General features: G+C 39.7%; 2 protein-coding genes across 4 annotated transcripts in view; one reads left to right on the top strand and one right to left on the bottom strand.

Moving 5' to 3' along the window:
* Nucleotides 1–8,568, bottom strand: part of FANCD2 (FA complementation group D2) — a 62,681-nt gene extending 54,113 nt beyond the window's left edge. For both annotated transcript variants that reach the window (XM_049640988.1, XM_049640989.1), the window contains exons 1-7: nucleotides 8,343–8,568; nucleotides 6,445–6,523; nucleotides 4,145–4,285; nucleotides 3,501–3,568; nucleotides 3,001–3,104; nucleotides 2,323–2,383; nucleotides 1,342–1,394 (exon numbers count right to left, since the gene is read on the bottom strand). In XM_049640988.1, the coding sequence (XP_049496945.1) occupies nucleotides 1,342–1,394; nucleotides 2,323–2,383; nucleotides 3,001–3,104; nucleotides 3,501–3,568; nucleotides 4,145–4,285; nucleotides 6,445–6,508 (491 nt within the window). In that variant the 5' untranslated portion in view covers nucleotides 6,509–6,523; nucleotides 8,343–8,568. The remainder of the gene's footprint in view (nucleotides 1–1,341; nucleotides 1,395–2,322; nucleotides 2,384–3,000; nucleotides 3,105–3,500; nucleotides 3,569–4,144; nucleotides 4,286–6,444; nucleotides 6,524–8,342) is intronic.
* A 90-nt stretch (nucleotides 8,569–8,658) lies between these two features.
* On the top strand, nucleotides 8,659–26,061 carry EMC3 (ER membrane protein complex subunit 3). 2 transcript variants are annotated; one of them, XM_049640990.1, is made up of 8 exons: nucleotides 8,659–8,931; nucleotides 17,524–17,581; nucleotides 17,907–18,000; nucleotides 19,530–19,634; nucleotides 20,325–20,406; nucleotides 20,689–20,768; nucleotides 21,673–21,755; nucleotides 25,831–26,061. In XM_049640990.1, the coding sequence occupies exons 1-8, from the start codon at nucleotides 8,777–8,779 to the stop codon at nucleotides 25,957–25,959; spliced, it is 786 nt and encodes a 261-aa protein (XP_049496947.1). In that variant the 5' UTR covers nucleotides 8,659–8,776; the 3' UTR covers nucleotides 25,960–26,061. The 2 variants fall into 2 exon arrangements, with proteins under 2 accessions (XP_049496947.1, XP_049496948.1); XM_049640991.1 differs by lacking the exons at nucleotides 8,659–8,931; nucleotides 17,524–17,581 and adding an exon at nucleotides 18,286–18,591 and having other exon boundaries at nucleotides 17,645–18,000.
* Nucleotides 26,062–26,782: the final 721 nt, after the last annotated feature.

The raw sequence follows: 26,782 nt of genomic DNA, 5'->3' as shown, positions 1-26,782 counted from the left end.
CCTAGAAAAAACACATATTAGGGGTGCCTGGGTAGCTCAGTTGGTTAAGTGTCCAACTCTTGAATTTGGTTCAGGTCAGGATCTCATAGTGTGTGGGTTCAGGCCCCATGTCAGCCTCCACGCTATCAGCTTGGGATTCTATCTCCCTCTCTCTCTGCCCGTACCCTGCTTGCTCCCTCTGTCTCACTCTCTCTCTGAAAATAAACAAACTTCAAGAAAAAAAAAGAAAAAACACACATTAAAAACGAGAAAGTAGGGGCGCCTGGGTGACTAAGTCGATTAAGCATCCGACTTTGGCTCAGGTCATGATCTCATGGTTGGTGGGTTCAAGCCCCGCAATGGGCTCTGCGCTGACAGCTCAGAGCCTGGAGCCTGCTTTGTCTCCCTCTCTCTCGGCCCCTCCCCTGCTCATGTTCTGTCTCTCAAAAATAAATAAACATTAAAAAAAAATTTTTTTTAAATTAAAGAAAAAAAGAGTATGCAAAATCTAAGGAAGGTTTTGATACACACAACCTAATACCCTTCAGAATGACTTCAACCAGTTTATTATGTTCATTAGTAATGTACAAGCATGACTGTTCATTACACTGAATAACAAAGATTCTTTGAGAGTGGAAAAAAATGTATTTATTGTTTTAAATTTGTATTTTTAATTATTAATGAAACTGAGCATTAATTCGTTTTCAGTGTTTATTTTTGACAGAGAGAGAGACAGAACATGAAAGGGGGAGAGTGAGGGAGGGGCAGAGAGCAAGGAAGACAGAATCTGAAGCTGGCTCCAGGATTTGAGCTGTCAGCACAGAGCCCCATGCGGGGCTCAAACTTGCAAACCACAAGATCATGACCTGAGCTCAAGTCGGACACTTAACTGACTGAGCCACCCAGGCACATCCCCTACTTTTTATTTTTTTTAAATGTGAAACTGAGTATTTAAAAAAATGTTTGACACTCTTGTATTTCTTTGTGAATTATCTATTTGTGACCTTTTTCTACTTTTCTATTAGGTTGTTAATTAAAAAAAAAAAAAAAAGTCACACACATACATCATAAAATTGAAAAGGTAAAGAATGGTATTCATAGAACATCTGACACCAAGCAATTGGCTCCCCTCCTTGGAGACAACTATTACCAGTTTATGGTATATCCTTCTAGGAACATGCAGTCATATAAACAGATTAAATTTTTTTCAAAATACACCTAGTAAAATCTTAGTAGTCACTTAAGAATCTGGTGTCACGATCAATATGACTTTTAGAGAAACCAATGTTTCACAGTAATCTTTTCAGAGAGAAACTTAAGTACACAAAAGTAATTTAAGCATTCCAGAGTAATTCCACTTACTTTTCAAAAAGAAATTCTGGCAACTTTTCAAATAAGGTTTTGATAATGGCAGGCTGAAAAAGAAGACATAAGGAGTTAGGAGATGGTCTTGAAATACACAACAGAAATATATAATTAGCCATAATGTGCTCCAACAAGAGCTCTGGGAGGAACAACTCTGGTATAATTAAAATCTCATTTTAAGAATGGCCACTTGAATGCTGGCTATATCTCGAATATAAGTTGTTGAAATACAAAGACTTGTCATTAATGTATCTTTAAAAAAATTGCAAAATGATTTATGCAGTATTAAAATAATCAGATAATATTATTAAATATGATGACAACTGTTAGTTCATGAAATGCAGACTTAAAAAATTATCCAACAGTTTGCAAAAAGAGAAGATTTCACTCCAGAGGAACAAGAGGGCTCTTAAATTTAATCTAACTAAATTATACTGAAGATTTCCAAAGAGAAGGAAGGGATAGGAGTGTGGGAAGATTAGCAGTGGGAAAGAAAAAAAGAGAAAAAAATGGAGGACAGGGTAAAACAAGAATTTCCACTGTATATGTTTTTATAATGTGAAACATTTAAAACATGTCAAAGCATTATCCACTCAACATATTAAAAGAGAGGAAGAGGAAAAGGGTAAATCAAGTTAATAAGCAAATAAAAACCTATATAGGAGACGATACAAATGTGAATATGGCAGAGATATATAAGGTACACAGACACACAAGAGGAAGCTTTACAAATCAAGAATCAGAGGCTGAGGGAATATAGAATATTTTAAAGAAATGTACTGAGCTAATTAAATTAGCTCAGTCCAAAGCTGCAGATATTGGCTTACCAGATATATTTCTGCAACTAGGGCTATGGTAAACTACTGCAAACCCAAACTCTCCGATTAACCCTACCTGACCCTTTATGCCATTTATACTTGGGCATACACCACAAATCACATCCATCTATTGTTCACAGAAAATGTGGCACAGTCTCACCTGTAATATGTCAATTCCCAGAAGCAATTTAATGAGGCTCTTAGAGTAAGATGCGCCCATGCTGTTAAAAAAAAAGACATTCGTTTTCTGTTCTGTTTTCCCTGTTTTAATATTTTTACCATCTTTTCTTCATAAAATTGGTTAAATATACAATATTTAAAAAGAAACTATCCTCTTATACCAGAAATACAGAACATGAGAAGATGGCTCTTAAACCAGGCTGTTAAGAGAGTTAAAATTCTATCAACACAGATGAGACACACTCCAGAAAACACCCTGGGCTCTTAGTCTCATAAACATAAATTAATAATTTAAAGGTTAGGTTAAAACTGAAGAAAAAAGAGTTGCTTTTTCTTCTTCTTCTTCTTCTTTTTTTTTTTTTTTTTTTTTTTGAGAGAAACAGGAAGAGGGGCAGACTGAAAGAAAGAATCTCAAGCAAGCTTTATGTTTAGCATGGAGCCCAACGCAGGGCTTGATTCCACGACCCTGGAACCATGACCTAAGCCAAAACCACGTGGGACACTCAACCAATGAGCCACCCAGGTGCCCCAAGAAAAAAGGGTTATAAAAATAAAGTGAAATTACAAAAAAAATGCATTCTCCCCTCATCCCCAACCCGCAATTTGGTTAGTGTTAACAGCTTAAACTTCAGCAAGATTCTATGCCTCCACTCCATACCTGGCTTCCTCATCCTGCAGACGTTCACAAGACAAAAGGCAGTTCCTGAAACTGTCTTGGTCCTCAATGTAGGATTCCAGGCCACTAACAAATTCTTCTATTATCTTAATGACATTGAAAAAAAAAAGGTTAAGAGTTAAGATTTTTAGTTTAACATTTGCTGTAGATTAACTAAAAATCATTCTAGCCCATTCAACTTTATGCCTGCATCTTTTTTTTTAATTTTTTAATGTTTATTCTTGACACAGAGAGAGAGAGAGTGTGAGCAGGGGAGGGTCAGAGACAGAGGGAGACAGAATCTGAAGCAGGCTTCAGGCTCTGAGCTCTCAGCACAGAGCCCGATGTGGGGCTCAAACTCACTAACCGTTGAGATCAAGACCCAAGCCCAAGTCGGACACTTAACTGACTGAGCCACCCAGGCACCCCTATGCCTGCATCTTTAAATCCCCAATTCCAGAGTAGTGCTGGAAAAAGCAAAAGTACCAGGAAGAAACACATACTTGGGGATAAGAAGGATGTTTCCTCAGAGTCTGAAAGAGCTTCTTTTGGAAAACAATTTGATCCACAGCTATGAGGAAAAAAACAGATGGTCACCAGAATCTTTAATATCTCCCACTATACTTTTACTTTCCTAAAGACCTATGTTTCCTGCCTGATGAAGCCAATAAAGATATTTTCAACCTAATTTCAGAGCTAAATTTTCTAAACCCATCGTAAAACAGATTTATCTCTGATAGAGGATAGCTATTAAGTGTACCAAAAAAGATATGCCATAATCTTAGCAGAATAAAGTAATCTATGCCATAAAAGCAGAGCTTTACATGGCTTTATAAATTTTCGTCTGAAATTATTCTGACACAGATCTAATTACTCTCGAGTATTAATTTATTTTTCCACAATAAAACACAAAGTAATACAAGTATATAATTTTTTCTAAAAAAAATTAGAATTACTTTACTTAACATGCATTAATCAGAACCAAAAACTGTAACAATATTCTCTAAAAAGCAATTTCAACGTTAATTTTGTCTCAAGAAAGACAATACTTCTATTTTTAATCTTCATTGCCTCTATTTCGAAAATCCATGATTCAGTGCTGAGCCCTGCACCAAACCCAGAGAAAAGATTTAAATTAAAATATTACTTAGTTGATTCTGACTCTCTCCTGTTTTAAGAATAACTCCTGATGTTTTAAGAAGCTTTATAAAAACATTGTCGTTTTCTTCCACTTCATTGTGAATATGAGACTTCTTTGTCTTCTTGGAAAGTGGTTGCTTGCTGGCTTCTGAAAACAAACAAAATTTTCAAGAATGTGACAAACAGTAAAGATTAAAAAATGTAAACTTTAGAATAACCCTAAGAGGAAAGTTGATGGGTTCTTGAAGAATTATATTGAAATTGATGCTATAGTAAAATTTTATCTCTAACAATGGTCAGACATAGTGGCATACAAATAAAACAATCAATAAATAGAATTATTTTTATCTATTGCATTTTGATTTGGAGAATTCAAAACATGCCACTTCTAATAAAAATAACCATGGAACTGTTTAATCACCCAAATTGTAAAGCAGTCAGGGTGCCTCAAACTGTTGTTTGCAAACCACTGCACTGGAATCACTGAGAAGCTTATTAAAAGCACATTCTTGGGGCACCTGGATGGCTCAGTCAGTTAAGCATCTGACTCTTGGTTTCAGCTCAGGTCATGGTCTCACGATTAGCGGGATCGAGCCCCATTGGGTTCTGTGCTGTCAGTGCAGAGCCTAGCTTGGATTCTTTCTCTTTCTCTCTCTCTACCCTCCCCTGCATGTGCATGCTCTCTCTCTCTCTCAAAATAAATAAACTTAGGGGCACCTGGGTGGCTCAGTCGGTTAAGCGTCCGACTCCGGCTCAGGTCATGATCTCACGGTCCGTGAGTTCGAGCCCCACGTCGGGCTATGTGCTGACAGCTCAGAGCCTGGAGCCTGCTTCGGATTCTGTGTCCCCCTCTCTCTCTGCCCCTCCCCTGCTCATGCCCTGTCTCTCTGTCTCAAAAATAAATAAAACATTTAAAAAATTAAATAAATAAATAAATAAATAAACTTAAAGGGGCGCCTGGATGGCTCAGTCGGTTGAGCGTCTGACTTCAGCTTAGGTCATGATCTTGCAGTTTGTGAGTTCCAGCCCTGCATTGGGTTCTGCACTGACAGCTCAAAGCCTGGAGCCTATTTCAGATTCGATATCTCCCGCTCTGTCTGTCCCTCCCCTTCTTGTGCTCTGTCTCTCAAAAGTAAATAAACATTAAAAAAAAAAAAAGTGCATTCTTAGGTCACATCCCATAGTTACTCAATTAAAATCTCAGGTATGGGTCCTGGGCGTGTGAATTTTAAAAAGTTCTCCAGGAGGTAATAATCTTGATGCACGCAACTTGATGCAGGGGTAGAAAGAATCAGGCAGATTCTCCTGCATCAAGCCTTTGAGTACAAAGCCCAGAGTGGTTTTATCCCAAGGTTTTCAACCCAAGAGAAGTAATAAAACATAATAAATGGGGCGCCTGGGTGGCTCAGTCAGTTAAGTGTCCGACTCTTGATTTTAGCTCAGGCCATCTCATGGTTTGAAAGTTCAACCCCGCATCAGGCTCTGTGCTGATACTGCGGAGCTTGCTTGGGATTCTCTTCCTCTCTCTCTTTGCCCCTCTCCTGCTCGAGTTCTCTCCCTTTCTCTCTCTCAAAACAAACAAATAAATTTAAATAATGATAAACAAAACAGATACTTGAAATTAAGTATGATTATTTATTCTTCTCCTTTAATGATGTAACAAGTTAGAACTACCTTAACAGAGATGAGTATAATAAATGAAAAGACAATCAACCTCTTTTCATGAGAACTCTTAGGGCCTCTGTCCACCACATTCTCATATGGACAGAATTTACACTGTTTCTTCACCCTTAATGTGTTTGCTTTGATATGATGCCTTTCCTTCGTACATCAGTCTATCTGTATTGTAATTTTTTTAACATTTTACTTTTAAGCAGTCTCTACTACACCCAATATGGGGGGGTGGGGGTCAAACTCATAACCCCGAGACCAAGAGTTACACACTCTATTGACTGAGCAAGGCAGATGCCCCCATAATTTCTTTTAAGGGAGGAAAGGGGACCACAAGTTTAAAGGATACAGACTATGTTGTACCTTTTTCTCACCATCTAGATGATGTAAGTAGATGAGCTCTATAATACTCATTCCTCTTAGGGATGTGGAGACTGAAGCTCAGAGACAGTGGGCATGCCCAAAGTCATACGTGGAATCAGAGGCAGAAACTCAATCCCAAATCTCCTGATACCAGATTCTGTGTGTTCTAACCATTAAGTCGTGATGATTCCCAGCTTGAAAGGAGGAACTTTCTCTGTAAGTGCCTCACACATTTGTTATAGGAAATAAAACAACAAATAACTAGATACTTACTGGAAGCCTCTTCTGTCAGGCTTTCTTTATCCTCCAATTTTGACGGCCTTCTCTTGGGAACCATTCTGACCGAAGTCTTCTGCAATTAAATTACTTTTGAGAGCAAAGTCAGAGGGTAGAAGTTACCCTCTAGAAGCTAGATAAATCCTGAAAAGTCAAAGCTATAGCTCAAAGAAAACTACTCTATCAAAAGCCAAAGAACTTCTACACTTCTATACCAAAGAAGTCTTTACATTAATACTGTCTAAATCCAGGTGCTGAGAGAATTTCAACTCCTGTATCTGGTCAATACTCCCCTGCTTTCAAGACTTTACCTACTTGCCTCTATAGCCAGACCACTTTCTTCCTGCTGAAGGATAAAACCCAGTTCTCTTTCTGACATTCGAGATCCTTCATCATCTAGCCCCAATCTACCATCTCCTTTAACTCGTTAATACAGGATTATATGTTGGAGACTGTCCCAGGTGCTGGGGTTAGAATTGTGAACAAGACATGATCCCTGCCCTCAGGGAATTTAAATTATAGTAATGAATGATCTTGATGTAGTTACTTAAGTACATTGTGTAAGTGCTACAAAAGTACAGGATGCTATGAGGGCTTACATGGACATTTAGTCTAGATATGGGTAGGGGAGATGAAGAAAAGCTGGGACAATTTTTCAGGGATCATCTGAGAAAATGGTATTAAAGCAGGGACCTGAAGGCTGAAACAGGAGATTACCAATAGAAGATGTATGAGAAGAGTAGTCCAGGCAGAGAAAAACTCAACAGTGAACAAGTAAGGAGCTTGTAGTCAGAAATGAAACTGCAGAGGGGTGCCTGGGTGGCTCAGTTGGTTAAGCATCTGACTTCGGCTCAGGTCATGATCTCATGGTTGATGGGTTCGAGGCCCACATCGGGCTCTGTGCTGCCAGCTCAGAGCCTGGAGCCTGCTTAGATTCTGTGTCCCCCCTGTGCTCCTCCCCCACTCACGCTTCTCCCACTCTCGCTCTCAAAAATAAATAAGCATAAAAAAAAAAAATCAAAGAAGAAATGAAACTGCAGAGGTAGGGGAGGGCCTGAACCACATTAAGGGCCTCCTAGTGTCTCTCATAAACCAGAACATTCCTGGTCTCAGCACTTTTGCATAAGGTTTTTTTTTTCACCTGAAACGCTCCTCTCTGCTTGGAAACTACTAATCCTGAAAGACATGGCCAAATGTCATCTTCCTTGAAAAATGTTCCTCCCATCCCCAAGGCGGTTTGCAACTCCAGCTTCCCTGTTCCACAGAGTGTATCTAGGATCCCCTACCACATCACATTAGACTGCAGGGCTCCTTCACAACAGGAACCCGGAATGACTTATCTCAGCATCCCCAGTGCCTAGCACAGTACCTGGAATAAAATTTCGGGAAATATTCGCTAAATGAGAATGGATGGCAGGCAAGTAAATATTAATAACTAACAAGAACGATTTTAAGTGCTTTATAATGAATACCTCATTACTCACTAACCTTTTGGAGAGAGGTACCATTATTATTCTCCTTCAGTGGCATAAATGGGATCCTAAGGCAGTCTGACTCCAGAATCCGCACTACCTACCACCGATACTCACTCTTAATTAGAACGATGTCTTCCAAAAATAGTTAACATTTACTAACTACCACGCACCCTGCTAAGCGTTTTCTTCATCCGCTGCCTCGTGAAGTATCTATGACCATTATCAGCCATTTTATAGACAGAAAAATTAAGGTAAATCATGGCCGTCTGACATCAGGGCGCAAGCCCGTAACATGCCTCCTTTCCAGAGAAGCCTGGACAGACTGGTGGGCTGGGCCAGCTGTCCGGACTAAGTCTTTCGGAAATGAGTTGGGGGTAAAAGCCTTTCTCATTTTGTTATTTTAACGACGCAGGGAGGTACCTGGGGGGCTAAATTCCACGACAGGGCAGATGAGGAGGCCGACGTTTGGGGCGCGGAGCCCCAGAAGGAAAGGCCGGACTCGGCCGGGACCTAGCGACCAGACCACAGACGCTCGGAGCCTCGAGAGACGACGACCGCGACTCCTCTCACCCGCGAGAAGCCGTCTCCGCCCCTCGTTTTCGACTTGCGCGCCCGGCGCTACACCACGCTGACGCCACCAAGTCTCGCCTCACCGTGACGCAAAACATCCGCGCCGGAAGTGCGCTGCCGGGCGGCCGGGCTGGGGCAGTGCGCAAGGGCCGAGGCCGGAGTAGGGTTTGGGGCCAGCCAAGCTGAGAGGCGGGAGAAGGCCGGGAGGCGAAATCAAAGAGGGACCTCCGTGCCTCGGGGAAAAGAAACTCGGCTACACCTGGTGGGAGCAGGCTCTCTGTGAGATGGCGGGGCCAGAGCTGCTGCTCGACTCCAACATCCGCCTTTGGGTGGTCCTGCCCATCGTTATTATCACCTTCTTTGTGGGCATGATCCGCCACTACGTGTCCATCCTGCTGCAGAGTGACAAGAAGCTCACCCAGGAACAAGTCTCCGACAGGTCAGCGCCTTCCCTCTCCGGCGGCCTCACTCCCCCGTGACCTTGGGCAAGAAAGTACAGGGGTTTTATCAGTTTGTCCGGGTTCACATCGCGCTCCCCCTGGCTGGGTGACCTTGGCTGTGTTGCTTCTGTGTTTCACTTTCGTCATCTGTAAAATGAGGATAACGGGACATGCCTCATAGAGCAGGCGTGGGGATTAACTTTTATATGAAGGCTACAAAGCCTTTAGTACAGGGCTTGGGGCGTATTAAGTGCTCAAAAAAATTGTTGCTGTTAATGTTGTTAGGCCAGTCGCTAACCCTCTTATCAATGAACTATATAGGAGGTGGGTGTGTTTATACTACCCGTTTTACCAAACTACTGTGGTGGTCAGCTAAGATTAAGTAACCAAGTGCTGTGCAAATGTAAAACTGCCATAGAGATGTGAGGGATTGTAATTATCATTTCCCTTCCAAGAATAGAGGCAACTTGTTACTCATGTGCTTCCTTACAGTATTTATCTGTGGGGAGAGGTAATTTGAGATGATTTTAGGAATCTAGACGTGTGCCCCCTCCATATTAAAATAAAAAACATTTTCCAGCCAATCGTTGTGATTATTTTCAGAGACCTTCCCAGGTAAATGTTGCTGTTTCTTTAACACATCCGTAACACTTATTGATCTCCCATTTTAAGAAAGAGCAAGCCTCAGAACTTTCCACAGGCAGTGGTATCTTGCTAAAATTTATTAAATTTTGTTTTCATTGTATTTATGTTAAAAGTTCTATTTGTGGCAACTAATACTGTTTTTCCATTGGTTGGCAATTTCGATATTTATTTTAAAACATGTAAGTAGAAAAAGTTGACACGTAAAAAACACTAACTTTTTAAGAGTAGAAGTGCTAAATAAGACAAAAATCATAACCATGGAATGAGAGTGACTGAAGTTTGGGAAGCACTGCTTTATCATTTTCAGTTGTACTTCCCAATATGCTGAGAATAATAACAAACCAACATTTCTACCCATGCTAAGCACTTGCATTTATTAACTTATTTAAAATTCAGAGCAACTCTATGAGATAGATGCTGCTGTCCCGTTTTACAGAGACAGAGGCTTAAGAGGTTTCATGGTCACAAAGGGTGACATTCATGACTTGAGGCCACATTTTCTGGTTCCCAAATCTGGAGTTCTTTCCACTACACCACAGCAGCCACTTCAATTATTTTCCTGTGGCATCAGTTTCAGAACTGATGAGAACCGATCTCCTAGAGATAACCTGAAGTTAGTTCACCAAAGAAAGGATGGCTATAGAAAGATGCAATATGACATTTATTATTGACACCAATAAATTGTTCTTTTTTTTTTTAAGTTTATATATTTTGAGAGACAGGGAGAGAGAGAATCCCAAGCAAGCTCTGCACTGTCAGTGCAAAGCCTGATGTGGGGCTTGAACCCACAAACCGTGAGATCATAATCTGAGCTAAAGTTGGATGCTTAACCCACAGAAACACCCAGGCGCCCCTTAATTGTTCTCATTTTATCCTCACAATAACCTCAACTTAGATAATTCTGAACCCAATTTTACAGTTGAAGAAAAGAAAGCCAGAGAAGTTAATTAGCCTTTCCAAAATAACCAGAATATTGTGCCTGTATTTGAAGTCCAATCAGTCTCACTCTCTAAGTTGAATTCTCAACCACAATTCCTGCTGTCATAGCTTCTCTGCCGGTTTTCTGCTCTTGGTTCACTATGTGATTTCAGAATGATGTTTTGAATGATAGCACACCGACAGCCCCTTTTTCTAGCCCAAGATGAAATTCACAGTTCGTGCAATCTATAGAAAAAAATGTTTTGTTAAAAAACAACCTAATGTTTGTGACTACAAGGATGGACCGAAAGGGTATTATATGCTAAGTGAAATAAGTCAGACAAAGACAATTACCAAATGATTTCCTTTATATGTGGAATCTAAAAAACAAAACAAATGAACAAACAAAAACAGAAATACCCATAAATACAGAGAACAAACTGATGGTTGCCAGAGGGAAGGGAAATGGGGGATGGGTAACATGAGTGAAGGGGAATGGGAAGTACAGGCTTCCAGTTATGGAAAGAATAAGTTACAAGGATGAAAGATACAGCATAGTCAATGGTATTGTAATAGCGGTGTATGGTGGCCTATGGTAGCTGCACATTTGAGCGTAGCACAACGTACAGAGTTGTCAAATCACTGTTTTGTACACCTGAAACTAATGTGACACTGTGTGTCGACTATGCTTCACTAACAAAAATGACATAATGCTCTAGTTGTAACACTAAGGAACAATAAAAACTAATTTAATTTTTATTTCATAAGTGCTTGTTCACAATGATCCTAAAAAGCGTAATGCAAAAGTCACAGCATGCGCCTCACTGTAAAATCACCTTAAGTGGAACAGGTTCAACTGTAGGCTGATACAGTGTGTTAGCTACTTAGATACTACACAAGGGAGTGTTTTGGATGTGATTTTACTAAATGTTGAACTACTCTTGATATAGTTCTGAACAAAACAAAGTGCAATTTTCCCTATATATACTTGGTAGTTGCATACCTGGAAATTGAATATATATAAAAATCACTTGCTCCTTCCCCTGTCCAAAAAAAAGAAAAAAAAATGGAATTAGGTTTGAGGCTCAGATAATTAAAAGCAATTCGATGAGATATTCAAAATAGTATGAGATACGAGACAGTTCTTTGAATCGCACAACTGTCTCCAGCGTTGAGGAATACTTAGCATCCCTTTCCTCTAACAAATAAATGACAGTTACATGTTCTTTCTTCTCTGCCCCATCATTTTGACAATCAAAGAAGTTCAACAGGGGCGCCTGGGTGGCTCAGTCGGTTAAGCGTCCAACTTCGGCTCAGGTCATGATCTCACAGTTCGTGAGTTTGAGCCCCACATCGGGCTCTGTGCTGACAGCTTAGAGCCTGGATTCTGCTTCAAATTCTATGTCTCCCTCTCTCTCTGCTCCTCCCCCGCTCATGCTCTGTCTCTCTCTCCTTCAAAAATAAATAAAAACATTAGGGGTGCCTGGGTGGCTCAGTTGGTTGAGCGTCCCACTTCAGCTCAGGTCATGATCTCGCGGTCTGTGAGTTTGAGCCCTCTGTCGGCCTCTGTGCTGACAGCTCAGAGCCTGGAGCCTGCTTCGGATTCTGTGTCTCACTCTCTCTCTCTCCCCCCCCCCCCCCCCCCCCACCCCACCCCCCCGCTCATGCTCTGTCTCTCTCTCTTCTCTCTCTCTGTCAAAAATAAATAAACATTAAAAAAAATTTTTTTAAACATTAAAAAAAAAAAAGTTTGACAGATTTCCAGAAGGCCACCTACAGGACAGTACCATCCCAATGCAGGACCACTGTCTTGGAGAAAACTCAAACATCTCTGGTCACAATTATTCCTTCCTTTATGTGAGGTATCTAGACCATGCTAGTTCTGACATGGTGTGACAGTACCCCACCAAGTTATCCTTTGAACTCGGATAGAATGCTGAGCACTTGGTTCTAAACCTGCCAAAAACCAAGGCAAAGTGTTTTCTGGTTGTAAAACACTCCTCTAACTCAGTATAAGTTGGGGCGCCTCTGTGACTCAGTCACTTAAGCATCCTCAGCTCAGGTCATGATCTCTCAGTTCAACCTCTGCATTAGGCTCTGTCTGACAGGCCAAAGCCTGGAGACTGCTTCAGATTCTGTGTCTCCCTCTCTCTGTGCCCCTCCCCCTCTTGTGCTGTGTCTGTCTCTCTCAAAAATAAATAAACATTAAAATATAATAGATAAATACAGTATAAGTGTCTGTTAGACTGAATGGTCACAAAATGGGACATTTGGTTTCATAAGTTATTAAGCTTCTAGTGCCTCAAAACTTACTAAAATTTTTCTAAAATATATTAAACCAAAATGGAAAGATATATAGATAAAATATATTAGAACATAGTTAGGAATAGAATGTATGTAAAAAATGGTGCTCAAGCTCAAAGAATATACTGACTCTTAGGAAAGGAAAAAAAAAAAACTCAGGTCTTTAATATATGATTAAACCCCAGTTTGAGAAATACCAACTTTAAAAACTAAAGCTTCCTTTTAAGAAAAGTGTTTCAATTGCAAATTAGCAATGCAAGAGAGCCACTTTGTCTTTATAACCAGTATGAGAACTTATTTTTCAATAGTAGTAAAAATGGGGGCGCCTGGGTGGCTCAGAGGTTAAGCGTCGGACCTTGGCTCAGGTCATGATCTCACGGGTTCGTGAGTTCAAGCCCCGTGTCCAGCTCTGTGCTGACAGAGCCTGGAGCCTGCTTTAGATTCTGTCTCCCTCTCTCTCTGCCCCTCCCCCCTGTCCATCTCTGTCTCAAAAGTAAATACTTGAAAAAAACCAGCAAAAATGTAAAATTAAAAATGTCTTGTAGCATTTGCAGACCTCAGAGAAAGTGAGTGTTTAGAATATACAAGATAATTTAAGTTTACCTTGATTTAGGGTTGAAATGCTTCAGGGTCATGGTTTTAACCCCAATTCTACGAAATTGCTCAGCAGTGTAAGTATAGGAGATGTACCTGAGTTTCTTTGATCACAGTATCTGCAGAAGTTCTGAATTATCTATGCTGAACAAGTTTTTATTGAGGACCTGTTATGTGCCCTGTGCTGTACCATAAGCTGTGGGGTATAAGATAAGACAAGGTCAAGACCCTACTGTCAGGGAGTTTCAGTCCAAGTGATAAAACATGCAAAAGAAAAATAACAAATACCATTAACCTGGTGCTTAGGATATGCCAAATACAGTGGTAATCACTTTAAACAAAATAACATGTATGAAGAACTCAGTTTAAAATCCTCAGTATTTCTCCTTTTTTTTTTTTTTAAGTACTCCACACGCAACATGGGGCTCGAACTCACAACCCTGAGATAAGGAATTACATGCTCCACATGGGGCGCCTGCGTGGCTCAATCGGTTAGGCGACATACTTTGGCTCAGGTCATGATCTCACAGTTTGTGAATTTGAGCCCCACGTCGTCAGGCTCTGCATTGACAGCTCGGACCCTGGAACCCATTTCAGATTCTGTGTCTCCCTCTCTCTGCCCCTCCTCCTGCTCACACTCTGTCTCTCTTTCCTTCAAAAATAAACAAACATTCAAAAAAAATTAAAAAAAAAAAAAAAGAATTACATGCTCCACAAACTGAGCCAGACATGTACCCACTCTTTTTTTTAAATTGTGGTAAAATATACATAACATAAAGTTTACCATTTTAACTATTTTTAAGTATACAATTTAGTGGCATTAAGTACATTTTCACTGTTGTGCCATCATCCGTCATCTGCTTCCACAGTATTTTCATCATCCCAAACAAACTCTGAACATACTAAGTAATAACTTTCCATCCCGTCTCCACCCACTTTCTGCAACCAGCATTCTTTCTGTCTTTATGAGTTTGACTACTCTAGATACCTTATGTAAGTGGAATCATACAATATTTGTCCCCCTGTGCCCATCTTATTTTACTTAGCACAGCATTTTCAAGGTTCATCTGTATTGTAGCATGTCATAATTTCAGGGTTTTTTTACAGCTATGTGAAATGTAGAATATGACAATTTGACATACATATACTTTCTGAATTGATTACCATAATCCAGTTAATTAACATATATATGACCTCACATACTTTTTTTTTAATTGATGTTGAGAATGCTTAAGGTCTACTCTTTTAGTAAATTTCAAGTACATTACACAGTTTTATGAACTCTAGTCACCATACTGTATGTTAAATCCCCAGAGCTTACTCATCTTCTAACTGTACCTTTTGGCCAGCATCTGTCCATCTCCCTCAGCCCCCAGTAACCACCATTCTATTTTCTTTTTGACTTTTTTTTTTTTTTATTCCATATAAAAGTGAGGTCATACAGTGTTTGTCTTTCTCTGTCTGGCTAATTTCACTTAGCATAATGCCCTCAAGTTTCAACCATGTTGTTGCAGATGGCGGGATCTCCTTTCTTGTGGCTGATAATATTCCATTGTGTTTATATATGTATATGTACTACTGAACTTTGTGTTTAAATATGATTACATTGGTAAATTTTATATTATGTATTTTTTGCCACAATTAAAAAAATACAGTGGGACCCATGTGGCCTTATGTATAGTGTGGCTCTTGTGTATCTCTCAAGTCTCATTTTCACCATGTTTTCTGTAGTTCTCTTTCTTCTAGCCATGTGGCCTTTTCTCAGGTCCTCAAAGACATAGTGCTTATGCCTGCCTCAGGGCTTTTGTCCATGCCGTTCCCTCCAGCACTTTGCCAAGGTAATCTCTAGTCATCCTTAAGATTCCAACTTAGTCATACATCCTCATCAAAGCTTTTTTCCAGACCCTGACTTCCTAGACTTGATCAAATCCCTGTATTATACACTCCCATCATATCCATCTCTCCTTCCTAGGACATAACAGGAGAATTTCACATTTATTCTTATGGTTATTTGATCAATGTCTTTCTCTCCCACTAGACTTTAACCTTTATGAGGTATTTGCTTTTTGATCACTGTTGTTCATGCACTTAATATGGTACATGGCATTCAGAAGCTCAAAAAGTATTTGTCTAAGAATAAATCTGTTGTTGTACAGAATATGAAAGGAGACATGGGGAATTTAAATGACTCACCCAAGGTCACATAGCTAATAAGTGGCAGAGCCAGGATGTGAACCCATCTGTCCAACTCCAGAGCTTAAATTTTTTTTAATGTTTATTTATTTTTGAGAGAGAGTGCACACGCACGGGCGCACACATGAGCAGGGGAGGGACAGAGAGAGAGGGAGACACAGAATCCAAAGCAGGCTCCAGGCTCCCAGCTGTCAGCACAGAACCCAACGCATAGCTCGAAACACCGCACTGCGAGATCATGACCTGAGTTGAAGTCAGATGCTCAACCAACTGAGCCATCCAGGCGCCCCCAGAGCTTAAATTTTTACTGTTACTCTAGACTCAGTGCTGCCTAAACATCAGTGAAGGTCCAGTTTTTTGATTTTTTGATTTCCAATCGATCATAGACTGGTGCTTTTGTAAGATATTTTAGTATATATTTGGATGTTGTTTAATAACAAATTAATGTAAAGGTTTTTTTTAATATGTTGTTTTGGTTTTGGGTTTTTTCTTTTTTTATTTTAGAGAGCACACAGGTGCACAAGCGGGGGAGAAGGACAGAGGGAGACAGAGAGAGAATCCCATGCAGGTTCCACACTCAGCACAGAGCCCAACATGGGATTCAATCCCACAACCCTGGGATCATGACCCAAGCCGGAATCAAGAGGCAAATGCTCAACCAACTGAGCCACCCAGGCGCCCCTATAAAAGTTTCTAAACACTTACTCTCAATGTCTGCACTTAACCTCGTCACAGACCAGCATTGGTACGTAGGCCACACTTGGAGTAACTTTAGATTAGCTCCCAGGGACAGAACATATTACATGTCACCTCTGTAGGCCTGGGTATAGAGCCAATGAAGTCAAGAGGAGGAAGACCAGAGAGAATTCCATGAGGGCACCAGGCAGTTTCATGGAGAAGGTGGGGCTTGAAGAAGGTGTTAACATATGATGGGGTAGAACTCCTGAATGAGAGTGGCACTAGAGCATTCCCAGCAGATGGAGAGGCTAGAATATGCATATGGTGACAAGGGGACCCTAAGGGGACTGACTGACTGATTAGAGCAGGTGGTTTATACTAAGGAGGAGAGAGAGCAGGTCTTTTCTGCCCACTGGTCCTATCCTGTGCTTTAACAAAATCACCTTTTTTGCACAAAACAAAACAAAACAAACAAACAAAACACCTAAGGAGGAGAGAGAAAACTAGGCACACAGTTTTCATTTTGTTCATTTCTGTCTGCTTTTTTTTCACTTTTCAAGAAGGATTTCCATTAACTTGAGGTTTTTTCCCCCCAATAAAACAACTTTTGAAAACCTAGCCAACATTAGTATTTTGATCTCTGTTCTGTATGGTATGTGTATCTTAGCACCACCCACTTGTATCACTGTCTATTATTCTATTATCTTTAATGATTTTATATTCAGAAATCACCAAATGATGTACTAATTCAGGAAACGTTTATTGAGAGTTTACTAGCAGTCTGAATCGTGATGGAATTTCTTCTATTTGTTGTCTGTCAGATAGCAACCCTGTCAAATCCTGTAGTCATGTCTCTGTAGGGTTTAAAAAGTTTGTTCTTTTATCTTCACCCTTCCTCCCTCCTCCTGCCCTCACATCTTCTGAGGAGCATCCAACTGTTACTCTTTTTCACTCAGAGAAAGTTCCTTCTTAGCTTATTATAAAGGAAGAAAGAGCAGAGTGTGATGTTCCAAATGTGTCTTCCTAAGAAATCTTTAGTCATGAACACTGTGACTTCTGAAAAATGCTTCTTTGAAAACCTAATTGTTGGGTTAAATATGTTATATTGGTTTTAAGGACACTCGTATTTTGACAAGTGTCCCCACAGGACTGTTGCCAAATAGGCCCTCTCTTGTGTTTAAATAGGTCTACTTTTATTCTCTCGTTTTCTTCTAGTGTTTCAGTTTTAAAAATCTCATTGTCTTGGTTGTATTTTTCAGTCAAGTCCTAATTCGAAGCAGAGTCCTCAGGGAAAATGGAAAATACATTCCCAAACAGGTACTCATTTATCTTTTATTAAAAGCTCCCCAATTCACTGTTGAAGGCAGTAGATATCTGAATGTTTTATAAGGGGACTCTTTGGGGAAAGCTGAAGTCTGGCAAATCTGTAATTAAGCTGTGGTCTGGTGGTGTCTACTGTCATTGTGACCTCACCCTTCTTAGGAAATTGTTTTTAAATGTGACTCAGCTAAAGTGTCAGGTTGGCTGCCAGCTCTGAGTGCAACAGCCTATTCCAAAGGCCTTCTGACTCAACCTCTGGGGAATAATTTGACAGTTTGCTATGTCACAGTTTTAAAACTTAAAAAGCTCTCTTTTCTACTAGTCTTTCTTGACACGAAAATATTACTTCAACAACCCAGAGGATGGATTTTTCAAAAAAACTAAAAGGAAGGTAGTGCCTCCTTCTCCTATGACTGGTATGTTGATTCCTTCTGTCATCTTTAAGGAAGATACTTAACATGAGTTGGGGGGAGGGGAGGGAGGATGCTGATTTATTGAAATGTTAAATTGTGTAAGATAGTAATCTAAGGGACCTTAGAGATATCTAGTATGGGGAACCTATGCAAGTGGAGTTCTCTTTTTCAAATAAATCTTCTGGGAACCCCAGTGTATAAAGTGGATTTTTTAAAAAGAGCTCTCGTCTGGGGGTGAGGAGGCTAGAGCCACCGTCCCTGTGTCTTCTTCCCTTTGCTGTTCCCCAGGACCCAGGGCTCTGCGGAGCAGAGTCGGAAAAGCATCCCAGTCCCAGCTCCCACCCAGTGCCTGGATCCTGTTGCTGACAGATGGCCACCCGGCTTCTGCCTGAATGAGGAGGAGCTCTTACCACTCCCCCAGCCCAGCCATTTCTTTGTCAGACATGATTGCTTGGCCCACCCTACAGTTTTTGCTCTCACAGATTTCTTCCACTCATCCCAGTCATGGGAAAAAATGTAGCACTTTTAAAGTAAAACAGAATAATTTATTATTCTGTATTGGCTGTTCTCGCATTTTAATACCCATTTCTCTAGGTAAGAAACCCAGACAGAAGGTACTGGAATTGATTTTAATAAATCTTTTAGAAAACCCATAAGAAACAAGACCTTTACGTGTGTGTAAAGATACTTGACTTCGCTAAAATCCACAGGATGAAAATTAGAACAAGACGTCCTTTTTAGACTGTTAAACTGGCAAAGATCGAAAGCTTGACAAAGCTGATACTGTCAAGGTCATGGGAAGTCAGGCCCTCTCACTATTGTTGAAAGACAGTCTGACAGTATCTGTCAATTTTAAATGTTCAAACCCCTTGACCTAGAAATTCTTCTAAGAGTTTCTCTTACAGAAACACTTACATAAACATGCAGATTTATGTACTAGGTAGTTGTTGGCAACAGTGTTTATTGTAAAAAAGAAAAAAAATTAGAAATAACCTATAGATCCACCCAAAAGTAGTGTGACCACACACAGTAGACTCCTATGAAGACACTGAAAACAGTAAGAGAGGGACATTATACCAGTCACAATATATTTATCTTTTCAAAATTAAGGAGTAGAATTTAAGCATAGTATCCTTTAACTGTGTATATATAGAGAGAAACTATTGTGTATGTACATATATGTGCATATTTTATATATGTATGTATAAAGATGGAAAGATATGCAACAGACAGTTAAAAGTGTTTAGAGAGTGGGCTCAGAGAAACTGTCTAAATCTTATGTTTCCATGTCATTTGAATTTTTTACATTGAACTTGTGTATTACTTTAATTATCAAATAAATTAAGGGGCACCTGCTGGCTCAGTCAGAGGAGCCTGTGACTCTTGATCTCAGGGTCATGAGTTTGTGCCCCACGGTGGGTGTAGAGATTACTTAAATAAATAAACATTTAAAAAAATAAGATTTACACAAAATCAGGAAGAAGTCTTTGTCGACAGTCATAAAATGTAGTGGTCTCTTGTTTTTGTTATAGATCCCACTATGCTCACAGACATGATGAAAGGCAATGTAACAAATGTTCTCCCTATGATTCTTATTGGTGGATGGATCAACATGACATTCTCAGGCTTTGTCACAAGTAAGTTATAGACCCAGAATACTTCAGGTTTACTTCATCTATGATCCTTTCCCATGTCCTTGTTCAGAGAAATCCCAGTGCTGTTGAGACACTAATATAATGGGTCCCATATTCTCTATTGGAAACTAATCACATTCTTTGAATAAAAAAATTTAATATCCTGTGATTTTTTGTCTCTTATTCCAAACTCATGGTAAGTTCATGATATGGATGCTTTTTCAAATAGGAATTTAAACAAATGGCTTGCTCATTTGTATCCAAAATTAATTCTAGTTAAGTAGGATGAAGGGAAGCATGTTTTGACTTTATTTTCTAGGTGTTGGGGTGAGTTGTTTGTCTTTGTTTATAATTTTTTTGAATCAATTTTGTTTGTTAGTAACATAGTTCTCTATGTGTACATGTTCCAATTTGGGTTTAACAGATTAGTGCAAGTTTCTTTTCTGATTGTAGGTCATAGCTCAGAGTCCCTGCTTCGCAAGCATTGGAGAAGCTGGTGTTCAAGGAACTATAACAGAGTGACATCTGACAGTTATTTTTTCAGAAATTGACACAAATTTCCTGGTAGAAATCATTTTCCAAACTGTGTATGGTACAGAGTTCCCACCTCATCAGGGAAAGATTACGTGCATCCACACTTAAACTATTCTTAAAGCAAGGAGGGATTGTGAACTTTTTCTCTCTTTTCTGCAGCCAAAGTCCCATTTCCACTGACCCTCCGTTTTAAACCTATGCTACAGCAAGGAATTGAACTACTCACATTAGATGCATCCTGGTAAGAACTTTCTTTCCTTTATAAAAACACAAACCAAAATCTAAAAGTGGTGTTGCCTAAAGAACAAGATTTGTAATTTGCACACTTCACTGGAATAGGTTTTTGGTTTTTCTCATTGAAACTCCACTCAAAATGCCAGGGGTGGATTATGCCAACTGTTACCTACCCCGAATGATTTCTTTACATTCTCTGATTTCTTTGTATACTCTTTGGGTGATAGAAAAGTGTGAACTATGTTAATGCTAAAATAACTCCCTACATTGTTTCACTTTTGCTCTCTAGGGTGAGTTCTGCATCTTGGTACTTCCTCAATGTCTTTGGGCTTCGGAGCATTTACTCTCTGATTCTGGGCCAAGATAATGGTAAGAAATACATTGTGTTTAATAAGCAAATATTTTGATAGACGAATCATTCACGCCAGGGCCAGAAGACTCACATAGTTTGTGCTATTTGTTGACATAGTTCAGTACAATGCTTCACTCCTTAAACTTATTCTTAAGTTTCTAAGGTATCCTACAAGAGTCTTAAAAATTCCAGGGTCAGGGTGCCTGGGGAGCTCAGGCGGTGGAGCATGTGACTCTTGATCTCAGGGTTGTTAAGTTCAAGACCCACGTTGGGTATAAAGATGACTCAAAAATAAAATCTTAAAAAAAAAAAAAAAATCCAGGGTCACCTGAAGATCTGAACTCTGTGGCAATCACAGGGACAATATTTAGTTCCCTGAAGTCTGATACCCTCATGTGAGGAATCCAGGACCAGTGATGCAAGCCTGTAAGCTGAAGCTGAAAGAAGGCCTGGTTTGGCCAGTTGGTTCATTGACCTGCGTTCTTGCCAACACCAATCCTGGCTCTCCTGTTTAATGGCTGGGACCTCGGGCAAGTTACTTAACCACTCTAATCCTCTGCCTGTTTGTACCTTAGAGACCTTAATAAGTAATTTCAGGGTAGGTTGTTAGGAGATGAGGTAGACTATGTAAAGCACTCCTGACATGAAGTAGTTGCTCAATAACTGATAGATGTTGTTATTGTTTAAATTTGAAAGAAAGTTTAGCACTTCCTTTGGTTATCTTCTGTTATTCCCCTGCCCATTTTTCAGGAGAGGTAAGTGACTTTCCCTAGGACACATAGCCAGTGTGTGGCAGGGCCAGTTGTGGTTCTGTAACACACCACTGAGCAACTGCAAGTATTGTGTAAGGGCCGTTCTTCCCTGAGGGTGCTGGGTGCTTGCTGAACCCTGGCACTCATGTAGGTGTATCTTACCCTGCAGCCGCTGACCAGTCACGGATGATGCAGGAGCAGATGACTGGAGCAGCCATGGCCATGCCTGCAGACACCAACAAAGCTTTCAAGGTACACTTACATCTCCTTCTAGCTTCACTGAAGCTCTGAAAGGCATTACCAGACAGTTACTTTAAAGATAAGTTCCCTGAAGTGAGTGTAGTATGTTTGGTTCCATCATTTAAATTTAAATTTAAATTTAGCAAAAAAATGTATTTTAAAAGTTTACATGTTTCTTGTTCCTGAGACAGTCAGCTGTTAAGCGAATTGGAGATTCTTGGTACTTTTACTAGTTTTTAAATGTTCACACAAATTTAACCCACACTGTAAATGAAGCTGTAAAAACAGTCCTTTCAGAGGCAGCAGGTAAACTTTTAGAATATTTTGAACTGTTTGGACCCTGTGGACATCAGATACAAATTTCATTTAAAAAAAATCGATACTTAGAGCCTTTTCATGAAATGACTCTGGAATATATCCAGTGTATATATCCAGTATAATTTTTGTACAGAAAAACATCACTAATTTTTCATGATAAATACTAGAAATGGGGGGCTCAGTTAGTTAAGCGTCCAACTCTTGATTTCAGCTCAGGTCATGATCTCAACAGTTCGTGGAATTGAGCCCTACAGCAGGCAGTGTGGAGCCTGCTTGGGATTCTGTCTTTCTTTCCCTCTCTCTCTGCCCCTCCCCTGCTTGGGCTCTCTCTCTCAACATAAATAAATTTAAAAAACAAACAAACAAACAAACTAGAAATAGAAGAGAACTTGCTCATCTCTATGAAAGGCATCTAATGAAAAACCCACAGCTAACTCTGGTGAAACACTAACAGCTTTTCCTCAACAATTAGGGACAAGATAGGTACATCCACTCCTGCGACTTCTCTTCAACATTGTGCTGGATGATCTAGCCAGGGCAGTTAGGCAAGAAAAAGAAATAAAAGACATCCACGGTACAAAGGAAGAAGAGGGGCACCTGGGTGGCTCAATCGGTTGAGCATCCAATTTCGGCTCAGGTCATGACCTCACGGTTCATGAGTTCAGGCCCCATATTGGGCTCTGTGCTAACAGCTCAGAGCCTGGACCCTGCTTCAGATTCTGTGTCTTCCTGTCTCTCTGACCCTCCCCTGCTCACGTCTGTCTCTCTCAAAAATGAATAAACATTAAAAAAAAATTTTTTTTTAAAGAAAGAAGAAAACTACCTCCATTTGCAGATAACATTGTCTTTTATACAGACTATTGTAAGGAGCCCCCAAGGTAAACTATTAGAGGTAACAAACAAGTCCAACAAGGTTTTAGAAGATGCAAAATAAATATGCAAAAATTCAGTTGTATTAAGGGGCCCCTGGGTGGCTCAGTCAGTTAAGTGTCTGACTTTAGCTCAGGTTATGACCTGATGGTTTGTGAGTTCAGGCCCCACATCAGGCTCTCTGCTGTCAGCACAGAGCCTGCTTTAGATCCTCTGTCCCCGTTTCTCTCTGACCTTTCCCTACTTGTGCTCTCTCTGTCTCTCTCAAAATAAATAAATAAACTTAAAAAAAATTTTTTTAACTTCTAATTAAAAAGTTAAAAAAAACAGTTGTATTTATACACACTGGTAATAAAGAATCTGAAAATGAAATTAAGAAAACAGTTCCATTTACAATAGTTTCAAAAAGGATAAAATACTTAGGAACAAACTTAACAGAAGAAAGACAGATTTGTATAGTGACATTACAAAGCATTGCTGAAAGAAATTAAAGACCTGAATGAACGGAAAGACACCCACGTTCATGGATTAGAAGACTTAATATTATCAAGATGGCAGTACTCCCAAAATTGATCTACAAATTCAACACAATCCCTATCCAAATTCCACCTGCCTTTCTTGCAGAAATTGACAGGCTGATCCTGAAATACACATGGAAATGCAAGAGACCCAGAATAGCCCAACTAGCATTTAATATGAACAAAGTTGGAAGACTCATACTTCTTCATTTTAAAACCTACTTCAGAGCTACAATAATCAAGACTTTGTGGGACAGGCATAAGGATAGACATACAGATCAATGGAATAGAATTGAAAGGTCAGAAATAAACCCCTACATTTAATATCAATTGACTTTTGACAGAGGTGCCAAGACAGTTTCGTGGGGGAGAGAACAGTCTTAACTGCTTAATGGGTACAGAGTTTCTGTTTCAGGGGATGGAAAATTTGGAAATACATAGTGGTGATGGTTGCACAACATTATGGATGTAATTAATGCCATTGAATTGTATACTTACAAAGGTTAGAAGTGGCAAATTTTATGTTACATATCTTTCTTGCCACAATAAAAAAAGGAAAAACTTTGAATGGTCAAAGACCTAAATGTAAGAGCTAAAACCATAAAACCCTTAGAAGAAAATGTAGTTGTAAAATGTTTGTGATGCTGGATTAGGCAGTGACTTCTTAGATGTAACATTAAAAGCACAAGCAACAAAAGGAAAAGCAGGTAAATGGAACTGGGTCAAAATGAAAACTTTTGTACTTCAAAGGACACCATTAAGAGAAAGAAAAGAGTATCAGAGAAAATGTTTACGAATCATATCTCTAATAAGGGTCTAGTATTCAGAATAAAGAACTCTTAGAACTCAACAATAAAGAGACAACCCAGTTTAAAAGGGGGCAAAAGTTTTGAATAAGAATTTCTCCAAAGAAATTATATAAATACCCAATAATCTCATGAAAGCATGCTCAACATTGTTAGCCACTGGAGAAATGCAAATCAAAACCACAAGGAGATATTACTTCACACTCACTCCATGGTTATAATAAAAACAGATGGACACTAACAGGTATTGACAAGGATGTGGAGAAATTGGAACTGTCCTACTTGCTGGGAATGGTGCAGCCACTTTGGAAAGCAGTTTTAACCTTTCCTAAAAAAGTTATACGTAGCTACCATATGACCCAGCAATTTCACACTTAGGTAAATAACGAAGGCAATTGAAAACCTATGTCCACACAAACTCCTAAGGGCACCTGGAGTTAGTGGAGCATGCAACTCTTGATCTCAAGGTTGTGGGTCCAAGCCCCATGTTGGGTATAGAGATTACTTAAAAATAAAGTCTTAGGGGCACCTGGGTGACTCAATCAGTTGAGCAGCCAGCTCTTGATTTTGGCTCAGGTCATGGTCCTAGGGTTGTGGGATTGAGCCCCACATCAGGCTCTGCATTGGCCACAGAGAGCCTGCTTGGGCTTCTTTCTCTCCTTCTCTATCCCTCTCCTGCTTGTATCATGTGCTTACTCACTCTCTAAATAAATAAACTTAAAAAAATAAAATGAATAAAATTAAAACAAAAAAATCTTTTTTTTTTAATGTTTATTTTTGAGAGAGAAAGAGTCCGTGCAGTCGGGGGAGAAGCAGAGAGAGGGAGACACAGAATCCAAAGCAGACTCCAGGCTCTGAGCTGCCAGCACAGAGCCCGATGTAGGGCTCGAACCCACAAACGGTGAAATCATGACCTGAGCCAAAGTCAGACGCTTAACTGACTGAGCCACCCAGGTGCCCCTAAAATAAAATCTTTAAAAAAAAAAAAAAAAAGAAAGAAAAGTTCAGAGCACTAAGAATATTCTAAGAGTAGAAACAATGCACATGTACCGTCATCTTATGAACACGTGAACAAAATGAAACATTTGGGAATAATAGTACAGTGTATGTACAATGGAAGTATTCAATGAAATATATAGTCTTAAAAAGGAATGAAGTACTGATACTTGCTACAACAGGAAGGAACCTTGAAAACATCCCAAGTGAAAGAAACCAGTAAGAAAAGGCCACATATTCTATCCTGAATACATGAATCCAAAGATACAGAAAGTAAAGCAGTAGTTGCGCTCTTGCTCTCTCTCAAAATAAATAAAGTAAATTTTTAAAATGGAAAAAAAATGTAATTGGTTACTCACTTAGACAAATTTGTTTTCCTATTTTAGCCTTATTCTCTTCACCTATAAATTGAGCATGGAGGCAGACCGGGCAATTAGCAGTATCTACCTCATAGGATTAAATGAGTTTATACGTGCAAATAGCTTAGTCCAGCTGCTAGGCAGAATAGATGCTCCCAGGTCAGCACTGCTCTTAGTAACAGCCCTCCTCTCCCTGCCCTGGTGTCCTCTTCCTTTGCAGACAGAGTGGGAAGCTTTGGAGCTGACGGATCACCAGTGGGCACTAGATGATGTCGAAGAGGAGCTCATGGCCAAAGACCTCCACTTCGAAGGCATGTTCAAAAAGGAATTACAGACCTCTATTTTTTGAAGACCAAGCAGGGATTTGCTGTATCAGGAACTCAGAGTAGTGCTTGACTTTGTAACTTTGGTTTGAGCTGGAGCCTCTCGGAATAAAAAGGAAGATGCATGAGCTGGCAGGTGTGCAGCAAGAATTGTTCTTGTCTGAGCCGGGTTCCCCTGTATGTCTGAAACTAGAGATTTGAGGAGTCTATGCTGGATGACTTGCCCAGAAACAGCTGTTTTTAAAATGTTTTACATTTTCCTTCTGATGACTCTAGTAATGAAAGTCAAAGGGGGAATACTCAAGCTAGTAATAATATATAAAACTTAGCGAAACTTCAGTCTTTGGAAAAAGCATTGTCAATTATACCTAGTTATTAAGTGCAATCAGCCTGACTTCTGACCACAGTGAGCGCTTGTTTTCTTGGGATCCAAACACCCTGTGTTTTACCTTTAATTTTTTGTTAGTATTTGTACAACTTTCTTTACACAAATAATACATTTTCATTACTGAAAATTTAGGAGCTATGGATGAGCAAAGTGAAAGCTCCCTGTGTTGTTCCATTTTGAGCCTACAGAGTGACATAGACAGCAAACATGTCAAAACCTGATTCAAATAAGCTCTTTGCAGATTGAATACCCAGGGCTAGGACAGACTTAGCCAGCCTTCTATCTCTTTAACACTGTCCGGTGAAAATCGGCGACACTGAGACACTGCCGGATTCTCAAGTGCCTTTGGGATCATCAAAGATAGGTTACATAATGTGAGGTCTTGAGCTGGAGTTCAGAACATATCAAATCCGTTGACAGATCCACAGTGCTGTACCGAATATGGCTACTCAGTTGAACAA

This window comes from Panthera uncia, chromosome A2 (genome assembly GCF_023721935.1).
Source record: "Panthera uncia isolate 11264 chromosome A2, Puncia_PCG_1.0, whole genome shotgun sequence".
Lineage (NCBI taxonomy): Eukaryota > Metazoa > Chordata > Mammalia > Carnivora > Felidae > Panthera > Panthera uncia.
The sequence above is the reverse complement of the archived record's forward strand: the minus strand, read 5'-3'. Positions and strand labels throughout refer to the sequence as shown.